The sequence below is a fragment of the Equus przewalskii genome, chromosome 1 (assembly GCF_037783145.1).
Source record: "Equus przewalskii isolate Varuska chromosome 1, EquPr2, whole genome shotgun sequence".
In the NCBI taxonomy this organism is placed as follows: domain Eukaryota; kingdom Metazoa; phylum Chordata; class Mammalia; order Perissodactyla; family Equidae; genus Equus; species Equus przewalskii.
Window position 1 is genome coordinate 128,754,050 of NC_091831.1, and position 17,937 is coordinate 128,771,986.

Sequence of the window (17,937 nt, forward strand, 5' to 3'; positions counted from 1 at the left end):
TAATCTTGTTCCTTCCTTCGAGCTTTTCACTGGCTATTCTCTCTACTTAGAATACTTCCCTCAGACGTATTTCTCAGAAGTCAACTTATTTTTATTCAGGTCTCAACTGAATTATTGCTTCTTCAGAGAGTCCTTTCTTGATCCTCAATGTAGAGTTAGTAGCCATACACTTTTTGTTACGTCCCCTTTTTTAATTTCAACATAGCGTTTATTATCTGATATTTTCTTGTTTATTTATTTTATGTCTCTATCTTCCAAAATATAAGTTCTATGAGAGCAGAGACCTTATCATCTAACATATTGGTGAATATATGGGACTTGGTATGGGGCCTGCCACATAGCAGATGCTTAATAAATATTCATTGAATGAATGAATGAATTCAAGTACTCAGTATTTCTTACCTGAACTCTTGCAGTAATCTCCTGAGTGGTCTCTTTGCCTTCATCCTATATACTCTTGGTAACACAATGTTTGTAAAACACAGATCTGATCAGAGATCCTCTATATAAATCATTCTATGTAGGCACTCCCTATTGTGTATAGGGTAAAATTCAATCATAAAATGGGACTCAAGGCCATCTGTGAGTTTCTTCCTTCTTTTCTGTCTAGGCTCCTTTCTGCCACTCTCGTCCTCCAGACATTCCCCACTACTTGCAATTACTTTAAATCACTGAACTCTCTTGCACCTTCATGCCTTGGCACATACTGCCCTAAATGCCTTTCTCTTCTTTGACCACCTGCTTAATGCCTTCTCATTGTTCAGGACTGAGCTCAGAAGTCATCCTTTTCTGATTGCTTACCTTATCTTTCCCACACATGGTTAGACACTCACACTTTTATGTTTCTGCTTTACCTGTCGTATAATTTCTCTTATTCTCTCACTATGATATTGGTGTTATTTATTTGTCTCTCTGTCCCCTAATTTGACTATAAGCTCTTTATGGGCAGGGAGGACACTGTGTTTATCATTGTGTTCCCATTGCCTGCACAGTAACTGGTACATAGTAGATACTTAGTAAATATTTGGGGGATCAAACTAAGGAATCTTAGAATATATATTAACTGAGATCTGGGTTACTCCAAAATGCTGACCCAGCTTCCTTTCTGTTAGAAGCAAGGAGAGTTGGAGGAAGAAGATGAGAATCTTCCGATACAAGAAGTATCCTTTGACCCAGAGAAAGCTCAGTGTTGCCTCGTGGAAAATGGACAGATTTTAACTCATGGCAGTGGAGGAAAAGGATATGGATTGGCATCAACTGGAGTAACTTCTGGGTGCTATCAGTGGAAGGTGCGTAGAATTCCAAGCAGTTTTTAGCATGTGTCTTTTAGTCCTTTTTCCCCAAGTTCTTATAAAAAAATGTATAGACTTTTAAAAAAATCATTGTATGTAAATTTCTATCGATATGTTAACATAAAGGGAAACTAAATGAAAGATAATACAGGAACTCCATATTATTTTTGTTAATTCTTCTGTAATTCTAAAATTATGTCAAAAATTTTTTAAATGAGCATTAAAAAATCAAGATCATCCTTCCCATGAGGTGTCACACAGTGCTCCCAGCAATGAAAATGCAGTAATGTGTGTGATGTTTCTGCCTAGGAATGCCCATTAGAGACTCAGTGCCCAAGATTTTTATTGGGTGGTGGTCACATAGGTACTCTCTGCCTGGCATACAGTAAAATTTTAGATTTCCAGAAGCAAAGCAGGTGATTAGCATAAACCATATTATTGTACAGTCTAGGCACAGTGAGCCACTCTTATCAGTTAGGGAAAGTTTTTATCAGTGTAAGGAACTGTTTACCTGTCTAGTTCCCAGATGCCAGCCAAGGGCCAACATTGCAAGCAGGCCTTTCTAAGGGTAGCAGTCTCTGCTATTTTAACTCCTTTTTTGCGCAGCCCATCCCCTTTGCTCTTCGCCACAGAGTCTTTACAGTAAAATTATTATCAGTAGGACCTCGTACAGCAGGGTGAGACCAATCTGTAGCATTGACTTCAGTTATGCCTTTAAGGCGTCCTATACTTAGCCAGTTAAAACAAATCTCATTAACCATAAAGGTCCATCTGAAAAAGCCGTGTGGCTTTGTCTTTAAGTTTTTGTATTAACTTTTTAAAACTGGCTTAGGCACCGGTGAAGCACAGCACAACTCTGGCCAGTTCAGGACTCAGGTAATGTCATGTGAGGGTACACACACAAGAAATACAATCCCAGAGGGCATACGTGGTATTCTTGGAAAGAAAATGTTTATAATTGTTAGGACACTGCTAATCAGGATGTACAGTAGTCAGATAGAACAAGTTAACAGGGCCCCAATGTGGCCTCCCACCAGGGAGCCTCCCACCCTGAGTTCCCTGTACAGTCTGAATAATTTAGTTGAGTCCTTGGTTGCAGAGGGACTGCCTAAAAGTGAAATGGTTTTGCTTGTCTGTGACATCAGTTTATCTGCCTCAAGAGTGTGGATGCCAACTGGAGGTGTTCTGTGGAAAGTGCCGGACCTGGGGCCACCTGCTTCTTATTGTCTATCAGGTGTGATCGGAGGCTCAGCAGTCAGTTTGAATTTAATAAGTGCTCATAATAGCCTTCAAGACAACATGGATTTTTTTTTTCTCCTAGAAGGAGGAACAGTTCTGAAAAACAAAGATTGTTAATGCCTCCCCACTCCTCCCCACTTCCCCATGGCCGGGGTTTTTGTTTTTTCTCCCTTGTTCTAAAATGAGTGTGTCTCATTTAGTAATTATAACTTCAGATTTTTCCAGTCTTTTTTAATTTTTATCTAGACCTTTTGTCCAGAAAGGTTAGGTGCAAGAGGGACAAAAGGATTTTCACACAAAAACATTTTTGTACAACTTAACCAGAAAAGTTAGGCATTGGTCAGGACAAAATCTCAATTAAATTTTTTTTTCAAAATAGGTTAACAAAACCTTCTTTCTCTTTTATCGTAATCATCTATCCAGTGAGCAGCCTAGAAAAGATCAGTCTCTGTGGAGAGCTTCATTTAATAAACCGCCTTACTCTAAGTGATGAGACGTGTAGAGGCAAGCTTGTCAGTCTGTTGTTGCAAGCTGCAATCCAGAAAGCCGAACAAAATCAGTCAACAGCAGTGGGACATTCCCAAGAGGAGGCTGAGCGTCCAGTCTGTTAAGAGTGGACAGAGGAGTTATACTCCCTGTGGTGTGCCCTCCTCCAGCTTTTGGTAGGAATTACAAGTTAGGAATGTAATCAGTTTCTGTGTCAGAAATAGAGAGCCAGTCAGCAACTCAAATTTAGATGGTTCTATCTAAGAACAAGCCCTTTCCCAGTGGCATCTGCAAGAGACCTAGACAGTCCAACCCAAATCCATGATGTTTTTGTAGTCCATGGCCACATAGATGGAGTCCTAAATCTGCAAAGTCCCAGAGTTTGTGTTTTTTTCATTGGGCCTGTGCCTCGTTTTAGTCAAGCACAGCTCTTGCTGGGTTGAAACAGGCCATGGTAGATAGTTTCAGGATTTAGCTTAGACTCAGGTCCAGGCAATTAGAATCTGCAAGTTCAGGATTCTAAAAAACTAGCAACTTTTTTGGCAGCAGTAAAGCCTAGATGCTATATGACCAGACAGCTGTGTTTTAAGTCCAAGTGACAAGTAAGGCTTTCCTAAGCTCTTTTGCCTTGTCAATCTTAGAGTCCAAATTTACCCACTTGAAAATATGTGGTTCGGGTGGGGAAATCATCAGCCTCTAAGGGTCAGACATCTGGTTTTACAGGAACTCATTAGCAAGTAAAAACCACTTTTTAAAACTCTAGAAGTATATCTGTGTATCTCTATTTAGAGATTGCCACTCTTTTTATTTTGTCTCCATTTTTCCAGAACTCTAGTAGGCAAAAATCATAGCAAAAAATTGTCAGTTATGGAGGCTTGTTTTGTTTCCAATGCTCGGTTTAAATTCCAGTCTACCTATGGGTGGCAAAAAAGCAAGGAAGCTGTCTCCCACTGATGTGTTTCCTTTGTAGCTTTTACTGATCAGGATGATCTCTTAGCATTTATGAAGTTATAAGCATATAACATTTTACATCAATTTTTGTACATCCAGATGCAATGGCCACAAAACAAAGCTGTTTTTTATAACTTACTTTTCCCCCTCAGATCTCAAGTTTACTCAAACCCCTAGCAGTAAATTTAGCATTTACAGGGTTAATTGGTTGAGGCGGGGCACTGCTGCAGCAGAGGCAGCATCTAGGCTAAAGAAAATAGCTGGAGTGGTTTTTTCTTTCATTCTCTCTCCTCTAGTCTGTTTAGAGCTTTGTTCCAGCCCTGGGAACTGATTAACCATTTTTCCTCTCACTTGGAGGACAGAGCAACACACTTCTAATATTTTTGGTCTACCCAAAACCCTCTTTCAGGAATTTTTGAACTCTTTCCCTTCCCACCTGGAGGAGAGAGCAACTGCAAGCTAATTTATATTCTTTGGCCCATCCACAACCCATTTGTGGGAATGTTTTGGCCCTTTCCTTCTTGCGAAGAGAAGACAGTTTTTACCCTGGCTACTCTTTTTTCCTCACTTTAGCTGCCAAGGCCAGAAGCAGCCAGGGGATCCAGCGAGCCAGCTCTCCTGTGGTTGGAGCTTTATTTTTGAATTCCATGGGTAACTTTTACCTCTCAGAACAGATAGCAACTCACCTGCTGTTTCATAACACCTATAACTCCATAGCCACCAGGCACCAGAGTTTTGTCTTTCTCCACTTCTCTCTTTCCCCAAATAACACTGCAACTATATTTTAATGAGTCAGAGTTGTTCTGTTGAACCTCATTATTGTCACCACTATGTTGGGGGTCCCTAAAATCACTCCTATATTCAAAGGTTTGTTTGAAGGACTCATAGGCCTCATCATATAGTTGTATTCATGACTAAGATTTATTATAACAATGCAGTAAGGATATGCAGCCAGATAGTAAGGGAAAAAGACACAGGCAGAGTCTGAAGGAATCCATGTGCAGGCTTCCTTATGTCCTCTCCCTCCCACTAGGGGTCACATGGAGCACACTCTTTTCTCAGCAACAAAATGCAGCAACATGTGTGTGATGTTTTAGGGAAGCCCATTAGAGACTTAGTGCCCAAGATTTTTATGGGGGGCTGGTCATGAAGGTACGCTTTGCCTGGTATGTATCAAAATTCTAGGCTCCCCAGAAGGAAAGCAGATGTTCAGCGTAAACCACCTTGTTTGTTCAAACATTCTAGCTTTGGTGAACCACCTTTGTCACTTAGGGAAAGTTTTGTATCAGTGTAAGAAACTGTTCACCAGTCAAATTCCCAGATACTACTCAAGGGCCAGCATTACAAGCATGACTTTTTAAAGATAGCAGTCTCAGGCCTGCTATATTAACTCTTCTGCACAAAAGTATACACAAGAGAATAGTTAGAAAATTTGTATGTAAAGAATGGAAGCTTTCTATTAATAGTTTTCTGGACTAGACTCACTTCTTCAGCTTCTTAATTAAGATGTAAGCTAAAATGATTTTTTTAAGTAAGTACTCAGAGGTTATTCTAAATGTTCTACAAGGTAAAGATTAAATTTGTTGTAAAATCTTTACAAAATAATGAAATTATTTCATTTGTATGTCATTTTCACTAGGCTGCAAATAAACTTATCATGTTCCCACAAATGCATACATATTATTTATAAACATATTCTCAGGTATTGGTTTATGCAGTTAATAGTATAGAAACAGGTCTTTTGACTATTAGTGAACATTACCACTTTCATTTTAGTTTTACATTGTGAAGGAAAACAGAGGTAATGAAGGCACGTGTGTTGGAGTTTCTCGCTGGCCAGTACATGACTTTAACCACCGTACTACCTCGGATATGTGGCTCTATCGGGCCTACAGTGGTAACCTTTATCACAATGGAGAACAGACTCTGACGTTGTCCAGCTTTACTCAAGGAGACTTCATTACCTGCGTGTTAGACATGGAAGCCAGGACCATTTCCTTTGGGAAAAATGGAGAGGTACTGAAACTCATTCACAAGCACTGCATGTTTTTTTGTTTTTATTTACACTCAACTCGGTTATTCAAGTGCTAGTCATTCAGTTTATAAATTATCCACTCTTCTCTGCTTTTTCTCTAATATGTTTGGTTCTTACAGTATTTATCAGTGCCAAACAAGCAACAGAAAGATAGTAAGATTGTTGAAACAGATGAACAAATTTGCATCGTTTATTCTTTATGGAATTTCCTTGGTTAGCAAGGTTAATTGAGATTTGGCTCTAGTAACTTTTGTTCTGTATCATGAGTTTTGAATTTTAATGTGATTGGATATTATCAGTTCTTAAAAATATGTTCATTTCCTTTTATTTTCATCACCTCTGCCATACTATAGGAACCTAAATTAGCTTTTGAAGATGTGGATGCAGCAGAGTTGTACCCGTGTGTAATGTTCTATAGTAGCAACCCGGGGGAGAAGGTAATAAAACCTCAAGCTTTTATACTTAAGTATAAAGGATATTTGTCATTTTTTATTAATATTTGTGAGCATCATACAAAGTTTATAAATGTAATAAGCTATTTCTGTCACTAAAAGTACCTGCTCAGGTAATTGACTCTTTTAGAAGGAGGTTAGATTACTTTTAGAAATTGTCTTGACTCTTTATGAAGGAGCTATTTGATATTCTGTCAATTTGAATATAGTCACTTTTCAAACATATGTACAATTATGAGAATTCTAGGAAATAGGGATAATCTGATTTGTTGGCCATTATGCATATGAGAGAAAAAACTAGAAATAACTTTAAATGTAATCAGATACCATTAGCTGAATAATAGAAGTTCCAGGTGTGATAAGGAAGCTGTCTTTCATTCATTCAGCTGAAGGGGTTCTTAGACCTTGTAGACGGTGTAAATTTGAACCTTAAACCTTCAGCAGGACAGGATTAAAGAGATACCTTCGCACTAAATTTTTTTTTTCTCCTCATCTAAAACCCAGGCAGAGACAGACTTCTTCGTGGTCTCCCTGTGCAGATGGGTGGATTTGTTTTCTACCCCATCCTTTCACTTGAGGATGTAGTGCAGCATAGGTCTGGTCTCCAGAATTGCTAGTTATTTTTTAGTAGAAAGTTTTCATGTTATCTCATATATAATATTTCTATAATGGAATTGCTGAACTTGGTAAATCCTAACCATGAAAGTTACCTTTTATTCTGTGTTTTTAAGTATATTTTAAAATTTTTCAAGGAAGTATATTTCAGGCTAGCTGTTCACGAGAGAGGGGAACTGCTTCTTGAACAGGTGGTCAACGAAACTGAACTGGAGCTGAAGTAAAGAGGCAGCAGCTGCTGTCATCCCTTTCCCTGATGACACTCTTGCAGCCCAAAATAGGTTCTGCTTTGTTCTGGTTAGAATGATGGCCTATTGCTCCCCAAGATCTGTGAACCTTGAAGGAGTTCATTCAATCTTAGACTATGTGTTAATCAATTTATTCTGCCCAGAAGCCTCTTCTGATAAGTTTCAGGATCTCTGATAAAAACAATACTAATAATAGTTAACAGTTTTTGAACATTTACTGTGTGTCTGGTGCTGTGCTAATAAGCACTTTATATGCATTGTCTCATTTAATCTTTAAAATGACCGTAAGAAACAGATACTATTATATTAGTGCCATTTTTTCAGATGAATGAACTGAGGTTTAGTGAGATTAAATAGTTTCCCAAGATTATGCAAAGTTAAGATTTGAACCCAAGTCTTACTCTTCTTTTAATCTCTGTGTCTTTTTTGAAATGTGTGTCCAGATTGGGAATATCTCAATTATCTAGATTTATGATTTTATGCTTGTGTCCCTTGAGCAGTATAAGATGGTCCCAGGGCTCATTATTATTCTGGAGTCCTGAGGATGAGAGTGAATAGATTCTCAAGGCTTCTTTTTGGACTAAATTGAGTCAGTCACATATACTTTGGTCTATATCCATCTGTCGAGTGGCCACAGCAGGTCTGATACTCACAGGCCACAAGAAGTTTAAATGACAGGGCAGCTTATTTCAGAGGACCTACTGCTACTAACTTCAGTAGATCTGTAGTATTTGCTCGCTCCTTACTGGGGACCGGTGGTATAATACACATGTATTAGGACACCAGACACTAATTCAACATGAGATTACATGTGCTAGAATATAGTGACTAATAGTTTGAGAACTATTAAAAATAGTTTGTTACCCTCTTTTGTTTTATAGGTGAAAATTTGTGATATGCAGATGCGTGGCACACCACGAGACTTACTTCCGGGAGACCCCATTTGTAGTCCAGTAGCAGCAGTGCTGGCAGAGGCCACTATTCAGCTTATCCGTATCCTTCACCGAACAGACCGTTGGACTTACTGCATTAACAAAAAAATGATGGAAAGGCTGCACAAAATTAAGATATGTATTAAAGAGTCAGGTCAGAAGCTAAAGAAAAGCCGCTCGGTTCAAAGCCGAGAGGAAAATGAAATGAGAGAGGAGAAGGAGAGCAAAGAGGAAGAGAAAGGTAAACATAATAGACATGGCCTTGCTGACCTCTCAGAGCCGCAGCTGAGGACCCTTTGCATAGAGGTGTGGCCTGTGCTGGCAGTGATAGGAGGAGTTGATGCTGGTCTTAGAGTTGGAGGTCGGTGTGTTCACAAGCAAACTGGGCGCCATGCCACGCTGCTGGGAGTGGTCAAAGAGGGCAGCACGTCTGCCAAAGTCCAATGGGATGAAGCAGAAATTACCATCAGGTATGATCTGTTGAGTTACACTTTTAGCAAACGAGTATGTATTGGTGAAATGGGCCATTGCCTATGGACAGTGAGTAATTATGTATTTCGCGTGAGCTGCCAGTTAACTTTTTAAAATAATGTTTTTCATACAGCTGGGTATGAGTACTGTGATTTCATAAAGGAATATTTCTCAAACCTGTGTTCCTTGGAATTCTAGTGGTTTGTAAAACATGCAGTTTTTTGGTTTGTTTTGTGAAGAAATGGTAAGCTCACTAGTTTAGGTTTAATTGGGCTCCTTCTTTGTATTTTTCATTTGGCTCCCTGCTTTTTGATCATTTCCATTACACACTGGAATAGAAAAATGCCAACCAGCAGATGTCAGTTACTTTCTTGTAGGAGGGCTTTGAATGTAGGACAGAAACATTTGAGTGACAAAAATTAGGTTTTGGATTATCTATGATTTTCAGTATTCTTGCTTTTTTTTTTTAAGGACATATTTCTGTCCCCTCAGTGTGCAACATTTTGGATAGACGTGAAGTTTACATTTATTTGACACAAGCTGTACTTAAAAGCATTTAGTTGTGTTTATAATTAGATAGGATTTGTGTGAAATAGAAACTTCATATTTTTAAAAGGAAATATGTCAAGTATCTCCCTCAATAAGAGGATTCACTTATCTAATGATTCCTCATAATTGTATCATTTGAAAATATGGATTTATTGATGATATTATTTAACTTTATTATATTGCCTAAAGTGATTACTTTATAGTGTTAATATGACATGGGGCAATATCTAAAACAGTGGTTCTTAAGTATTTTTTGGAGGCAGTTCTGTTTTAGAATCTAACTGTAGCTATGGATCCTCTCAGCTGAAAAACACACCTACATAAGATTACCCACAATTTCAGGAGTTAATGGACTCTACCTCCCCCTACTCCATCAAATGAAGAAACCAATGCAAATTTTACAGTGTTACATGAAATACCTATGTTTTCTTTTATTCTTTGCCTTGTTTCAGGAGGGATTTATGATGCCTTATTGAGATGCATACAATATGGCAAAATAAATATATTATAAATTAAAGCAAATAAGAAAAATGAGGCAAAGGGAAAAATAAGGTTAGGAAGGTTAAGCTAGAACCAAGATTTAGGTTAGTAAAACAAATGTATGCCACCAAACTTTGTATACTTGGTAAAGCTTTCTGTTGCATTTTGTATAATTATAACATTTTTAATAAGGAAGTTCTTGCCAAATATCAGGAAACATATGATCATAGTTTTAATTAAACTATGAATTAGAAGCATTAATTAGAGACTACTAGTTTTTCTAATGAAACCAGTTCTTCCCTGGAATGGATTATAAATGACCATTATTCACATAATAAACTAGATTTATTGTACGAACTTTCCAAATAGCTCATATCAGGGATTGGCAAACTACATTTTGTCCACCTCCTGCTATTGTAGTAGACAAAGTCATACAGCCACACCCATTCATTTAAGTATATCAATGGCTGCTTTCACACTGGTGGCAGGGCTGAAAGGTTGCAACAGAGACCGTGTGGCCTGCAAGGTATAAAATATTTGGTATTCGGCTCTTTACAGAATTTTTGCTAATTCTTAGCTTACATTATATAATAATGAATATTCTTATTTGAAAGCGTATGCACATCTCATTGCTTTTGCATTTAACATCACATCTCCCCATTTTCTCATAATAGACTCATTTTTCTGTTTGCAATGACTTCTCTAGTTTGTGTAAATTATTCTCTGTACTCTGTACATGATGCATCTTATTTTGTCTACATTATCTTCTGTACTTTCCTCCTGTCTATCCCTCACTTGGTTCTTCCTGTGTCATTCTGATCTTTATTAAAGCTTCCCAACTTTTTGGTCGCCTAGTGATACTCCGTTGTATAATCTGGAACCCTGTGAACCACTGCCTTTTGATGTGGCGCGATTCCGAGGCCTGACGGCTTCTGTGTTGCTGGACCTCACGTATCTGACTGGCATTCACGAGGACATGGGTAAACAGAGCACCAAGCGACATGAAAAGAAACACCGACATGAGTCTGAAGAGAAAGGGGATGTTGAGCAGAAAACCGAGAGTGAATCTGCTTTAGATATGCGAACAGGCTTAACATCTGATGATGTCAAAAGTCAGGGTACCACAAGCTCCAAGTCAGAAAACGAAATAGCTTCGTTTTCTGTAGATCCAACACTGCCAGGTGTGGAATCGCTACATCAAATAACAGAAGGAAAAAGAAAAAATCATGAACACTTGTCTAAAAACCATGACATAGCCCAGTCAGAAATGAGAGCAGTCCAACTGTCCTATCTCTACCTCGGTGCTATGAAATCACTTAGTGCTCTTCTTGGCTGTAGTAAATATGCTGAGCTCTTGCTGATACCAAAAGTTCTGGCTGAAAATGGCCACAACTCAGACTGTGCAAGCTCTCCAGTTGTTCATGAAGATGTGGAGATGCGTGCAGCCCTACAGTTCTTGATGCGACACATGGTGAAGCGAGCAGTCATGCGGTCACCCATAAAGAGAGCATTGGGATTAGCCGATCTGGAACGAGCTCAAGCCATGATTTATAAATTAGTGGTCCACGGGCTTTTGGAAGACCAGTTTGGGAGCAAAATTAAGCAAGGTATGTTCTCAGATTTTTTTGCTTTTGTGCTGAAATTATTTATATAATTATTATTTATAATAATTTTAAAATTATTTATAATTTGAAATTATTTGTAATTGTCAGAAATTCTATATAGTCATGTGCCGCATAACAGTGTTTCAGTCAATGGCGGACTGCGTGTATGACGGTGGTCCCATAAGATTGGTACCACATAGCTTAGGTGTGTAATAGGCTATACCATCTGGCTTTGCGTAAATACACTCTCATGTTCACACAGTGAGAGAATCGCCTGACAACACATTTCTCAGAACATGTCTCCATCATTAAGAGACACATGACTGTATTCTGTAAATGATTTATAAAAATGTTTTTTGGTCAAAGCAAGTTTCAGATTGTTTTTCCTTTGCAAGGCAAACAGTTTTTTATATATATATATTAATAATCATCTGTCTACCTGTAATTTTCTATTTTAAACCTATACAAGCATTAGAACTTAATAATTATTACTACATTTTGTAAACCAGAAATTTGACTCATGCTATGAAAGGTACTCAAGTATTTTTTTCTGTTCATTGTCTTGTTTTATTGCTCAAATATTGATTGATCTGATTGAAAATACATATTATTCTGATAACTTTTCAGAGACATTGTAAAGTACTACTTTCATAGACTCTATATTCTTTGTAAAAAACTTTGTTTTCTCTTTTATCCTCACCTTTGGGGATAATATGAATTCTCAGATAAAAATGAGATTCATTAAGTAAATGTTTACTGAGTGCCTACTACGTGCCAGGTACTCTTCTAGGTTCTGGGGAGTCAGCAGTGAACAAAGCAAAGTCCCTTGCCTTCATGGAGCCTCCATTCTTTTTTACTTCCTTCCCTTCCGCTTCCTCCTTCCTTTCCTTTTCCCTTACTCAACTCCGTCCTTTCTTAGTTTTGACAGTAAATAGGCAGAGAGAGGTACATGGTGCATATAAATAGGAGTGTTAAGATCATGATGATTATGAAGGCCATTTAGCAAACCTAATAGAGTTGGCTATCTTTGTAGCTACTGCTATCTTGATTATGTTTACTCATAGGCTCTCTTACAGATAAGAAAAAATTATGAATACTTTGTAAGCTCTTCAACATTGTAACTAATTTTTTTTTCTTTTGAATCTTAGGAGTTGTTTATTTTGTGAGACACTGTCCTTTTTAGAGCATGTAGTTTCTATGTTTTTGTTATTCTTGTATTTGCATGTCTTCATCTTTATGTTTAAAGATTAAAGATAAGCATTAAAATCAAAGTGCCAAGGAAACACAGTTTTAATGCTCAGGTATCTTTAGAGAACCTCTTGTCAAATCTTAAAAACAAATGTGAGACTTTTGTTTTCAAGAAAACTTTCTTCTCTAAAAAAATGGGGACTTGTTACATTATTGTCTGTAGAGTCTATAGTAACGAGTACAGTAGTGAATATAAGGATGTGTATGTCTAAGAACATTTTTTTCTGTAAATCTCTCCTAGAAATTGATACTTATGAAATATATTTAGAAGCTTTCCAAGTTAAAAGTTGAAAGTTTTCCAGTCCAGTGTCACTTTGTCACTTTTGAAAAAACAAATCCTTACTGTTTTCTTTTTTTTTTTTTTAATTAATGTTATGATAGATTACAACCTTGTGAGATTTCAGTTGTACATTTTTGTTAGTCATGTTGTGGGTACACCACTTCCCCCATTGTGCCCTCCCTCCACCCCCCCCCCTTTTCCCTGGTAACCACCGATCAGATCTCCTTATCAATATACTAACTTCCACCTATGAGTGGAGTCATATAGAGTTCGTCTTTCTCTGACTGGCTTATTTCGCTTAACATAATACCCTCGAGGTCCATCCACGTTGCTGTGAATGGGCCAATTTTGTCTTTTTTTATGGCTGAGTAGTATTCCATTGTGTATATATACCACATCTTCTTTATCCAATCATCAGTTTCTGGGCATGTAGGTTGGTTCCACGTCTTGGCTATTGTAAATAATGCTGCGATGAACATAGGGGTGCAACGGACTCTTGAGATTTCTGATTTCAGGTTCTTAGGATAGATACCCAGTAATGGGATGGCTGGGTCATAGGGTATTTCTATTTTTAACTTTTTGAGAAATCTCCATACTGTTTTCCATAGTGGCTGTACCAGTTTGCATTCCCACCAACAGTGTATGAGGGTTCCTTTTTCTCCACAACCTCTCCAACATTTGTCGCTCTTGGTTTTGGATGTTTTAACGGGTGTAAGGTGATATCTTAGTGTAGTTTTGATTTGCATTTCCCTGATGATTAGGGATGATGAACATCTTTTCATGTGTCTATTGGCCATATTCATATCTTCTTTTGAGAAATGTCTGTTCATGTCCTCTGCCCATTTTTTGATCGGGTTGTTTGTTTTTTTGTTGTTAAGCAGTGTGAGTTCTTTGTATATTATGGAGATTAACCCTTTGTCGGATAAGTGGCTTGTGAATATTTTTTCCCAATTAGTGAGCTGTTTTTTTGTTTCAATCCTGTTTTCCCTTGCCTTGAAGAAGCTCTTTAGTCTGATGAAGTCCCATTTGTTTATTCTTTCTATTGTTTCCCTCAACTGAGGAGTTACAGTGTCCGAAAAGATTCTTTTGAAACTGATGTCAAAGAGTGTACTGCCTATATTCTCTTCCAAAAGACTTATTGTCTCAGGCCTAATCTTTAGGTCTTTGATCCATTTTGAGTTTATTTTGGTGTGTGGTGAAAAAGAATGGTCAATTTTCAATCTTTTGCATGTGGCTGTCCAGTTTTCCCAGCACCATTTGTTGAAGAGACTTTCTTTTCTCCATTGTAGGCCCTCTGCTCCTTTGTCGAAGATTAGCTGTCCATAGATGTGTGGTTTTATCTCTGGGCTTTCAATTCTGTTCCATTGATCTGTGGACCTGTTTTTGTACCAGTACCATGCTGTTTTGGTCACTGTAGCTTTGTAGTATGTTTTGAAATCGGGGATTGTGATTCCGCCGGCTTTGTTTTTCTTGCTCAGGATTGCTTTAGCAATTCGCGGTCTTTTGTTGCCCCATATGAATTTTAGGATTGTTTGTTCAATTTCTGTGAAGAATGTTCTTGGGATTCTGATTGGGATAGCATTGAATCTGTAGATTGCTTTAGGTAGTATGGACATTTTAACTATGTTTATTCTTCCAATCCATGTGCAAGGAATGTCTTTCCATCTCTTTATGTCATCGTCAATTTCTTTCAAGAAAGTCTTGTAGTTTTCATTGTATAGATCCTTCACTTCCTTGGTTAAGTTTATCCCAAGGTATTTTATTCTTTTCGTTGCGATTGTGAATGGGATTGAGTTCTTGAGTTCTTTTTCTGTTAGTTCATTGTTAGTGTATAGAAATGCTACTGATTTATGCACGTTAATTTTATACCCTGCTACTTTGCTGTAGTTGTTGATTATTTCTAATAGTTTTTCTATGGATTCTTTGGGGTTTTCTATATATAAGATCATGTCATCTGCAAACAGCAAGAGTTTTACTTCTTTGTTACCTATTTGGATTCCTTTTATTTCTTTTTCCTGCCGAATTGCTCTGGCCAGCACCTCCAGTACTATGTTGAATAGGAGTGGTGAAAGTGGGCACCCTTGTCTTGTTCCTGTCCTCAGAGGGATGGCTTTCAGTTTTTGTCCACTGAGTATGATGTTGGCTGTGGGTCTGTCATATATGGCCTTTATTATGTTGAGGTACTTTCCTTCTATACCCATTTTATTGAGGGTTTTTATCATAAATGGGTGTTGGATCTTGTCGAATGCTTTCTCTGCATCTATTGAGATGATCATGTGGTTTTTGTTTTTCATTTTGTTGATGTAGTGTATCACGTTGATTGACTTGCGGATGTTGAACCATCCCTGTGTCCCTGGTATAAATCCCACTTGATCATGGTGTATAATCTTTTTGATGTATTGCTGTATTCGGTTTGCCAAAATTTTGTTGAGGATTTTTGCATCTATGTTCATCAGTGATATTGGCCTGTAGTTCTCCTTCTTTGTGTTGTCCTTGTCAGGTTTGGGGATCAGAGTGATGTTGGCTTCATAGAATGTGTTAGGGAGTACTCCATCTTTCTCAATTTTCTGGAACAGTCTGAGAAGAATAGGTATTAAGTCTTCTTTGAATGTTTGGTAGAATTCTCCAGAGAAGCCGTCCGGTCCTGGACTCTTATTTTTGGGGAGGTTTTTGATTACCGTTTCTATTTCCTTACTTGTTATTGGCCTATTCAGATTCTCCATTTCTTCCTGATTCAGTTTGGGGAGATTGTAGGAGTCTAGGAATTTGTCCATTTCTTCCAGGTTCTTCAATTTGTTGGCATATAGCTTTTCATAGTATTCTCTTATGATCTCTTGTATTTCATTGGTATCTGTTGTGATTTCTCCTCTCTCGTTCCTAATTTTATTTATTTGCGATTTCTCTCTTCTTTTCTTGGTGAGTCTGGCTAAAGGTTTGTCAATTTTGTTAATTCTTTCGAAGAACCAACTCTTTGTTTCATTGAGCCTTTCTATTGTCTTTTTTGTTTCAATATCGTTTATTTCTGCTCTTATTTTTATTTTTTCCCTCCTTCTACTGACTCTGGGCTTTGTTTGTTCTTCTTTTTCTAGTTCTGTTAGGTGTCGTTTGAGGTTGCTTATGTGAGGTTTTTCTTGTTTAGTGAGGTGAGCCTGTATTGCGATGAATTTCCCTCTTAGGACTGCTTTTGCTGCATCCCAAATGATTTGGTATGTCATGTTCTCATTTTCATTTGTCTCCAGATAATATTTGATTTCTTCTTTAATTTCCTCAATGATCCATTGTTTGTTCAGAAGCGTGTTGTTTAGTCTCCACATTTTTGCACCTTTCTCTGCTTTTTTCTTGTAGTTGATTTCTAGTTTCATAGCATTATGATCAGAAAAGATGCTTGATATTATTTCAACTCTCTTGTATTTATTGATGTTTGCTTTGTTTCCCAAAATATGGTCAATCCTTGAGAATGTTCCATGTGCACTTGAGAAGAATGTGTAACCTGCTGTTTTTGGATGAAGTGTTCTATATATATCTATTAAGTCCATCTGGTCTAATTTTTCATTTAATTCTATTATTTCCTTGTTGATTTTCTGTCTGGATGTTCTGTCCATTGGTGTTAATGGTGTGTTGAGGTCCCCTACTATTATTGTATTGTTGTTGATGTCTTCTTTTAGTTCTATTAAGAGTTGCTTTACAAATTTTGGTGCTCCTGTGTTGGTTGCGTATATATTTATAGTGTTATGTCTTCTTGGTGGAGAGTCCCTTTTATCATTATATACTGTCCCTCTTTGTCTTTCTTTATCTGTTTTGCTTTGAAATCTACCTTGTCTGATATTAGTATAGTGGCACCTGCTTTCTTTTGTTCATTATTAGCTTGGAGTATTGTTCTCCATCCCTTCACTCTGAGTCTGTGTTTGTCTTTGGGGCTGAGGTGTGTTTCCTGGAGGCAGCATATTGTTGGGTCTTGTTCTTTGATCCATCCTGCCACTCTGTGTCTTTTGATTGGGGAGTTCAATCCATTTACATTTAGAGTGATTATTGAGATGTGGGGGCCTACCACTACCATTTTGTGTCTTGTTTTCCAGTTTTCTTCAATTTCCTTTGTTTCTCGTCCCATGGTTTAATCTGTTCTGATGAAGAGCTGCTACTCTCTGTTGTTGTCCTTCTACTTATCTCCTCTGCTCTTGGTTTTGTAGCCCCTTTCCTTTTTTGGATTTTTCAGGAATGAGGGTTTTCCTGAGGATTTCCTGAAGAGGAGGTTTTGTGGCAATGAACTCCCTTAATTTTTGTTTATCTGGGAAAGTTTTTAGTTCTCCATCGTATTTGAAGGATATTTGCGCTGGGTAGAGAATTCTCGGCTGTAGATTTTTGTCCTTCAGATTTTTGAATATATCATTCCACTCTCTTCTATCCTGTAAAGTTTCTGCTGAGAAATCTGCTGATAGCCTGATGGGGGTTCCTTTGTAGGTTAGTTTCTTTTGCCTGGCTGTCCTTAGTATTTTCTCCTCGTCGTTGACTTTTGCTAGCTTCACTACTATATGCCGTGGAGTTGGTCTTCTTGCGTTGATAAAGTTTGGAGATCTATTGGCTTCTGTCACCTGAAGATCCATCTCTCTCACCAGATTTGGGAAGTTCTCAGCCATTATTTCTTTGAATAGGCTTTCTGCCCCTTTCTCCTTCTCTTCTCCCTCTGGTATACCTATAATCCTTACGTTGCATCTCCTAATTGTGTCTGATAATTCTCGGAGAGTTTCTTCATTTCTTTTTAGTCTTACTTCTCTCTCCTCCTCTGCCTGCAGCAATTCTATATTGCCATCTTCCAAATTGCTAATTCTTCCCTCCATATTATCGGCCCTACTGTTCAGTGCATCTAGATTTTTCTTAATCTCCTCTATTGTGTTCTTCATTTCCAATATTTCTGTTTGGTTCTTCTTTATCGTATCAAACTCTTTTGTGACATAGCTCCTGAACTCGTTGAGTTGTCGGTCAGAATTCTCTCTTAACTCAGTGAGTATTTTAATGATGGCTGTTTTGAAGTCATCATCATTTAGGTTATATATCTCA

The 17,937-nt window shown here is 37.7% G+C and overlaps 1 protein-coding gene across 50 annotated transcripts in view; it reads left to right on the forward strand.

Annotated features, from left to right (window-relative positions):
* The window catches only part of HERC1 (HECT and RLD domain containing E3 ubiquitin protein ligase family member 1), a 203,946-nt gene that overhangs the window by 122,864 nt on the left and 63,145 nt on the right, over window positions 1-17,937 (forward strand). For 26 of the 50 annotated variants that reach the window (XM_070577631.1, XM_070577812.1, XM_070577668.1 and 23 more), the window contains 5 exons: window positions 1,113-1,289; window positions 5,745-5,984; window positions 6,357-6,440; window positions 8,200-8,720; window positions 10,582-11,357. In XM_070577631.1, coding sequence (XP_070433732.1) covers window positions 1,113-1,289; window positions 5,745-5,984; window positions 6,357-6,440; window positions 8,200-8,720; window positions 10,582-11,357 — 1,798 coding nt within the window. The remainder of the gene's footprint in view (window positions 1-1,112; window positions 1,290-5,744; window positions 5,985-6,356; window positions 6,441-8,199; window positions 8,721-10,581; window positions 11,358-17,937) is intronic. The other 24 variants (XM_070577827.1, XM_070577893.1, XM_070577874.1 and 21 more) reach the window with 3 other exon arrangements.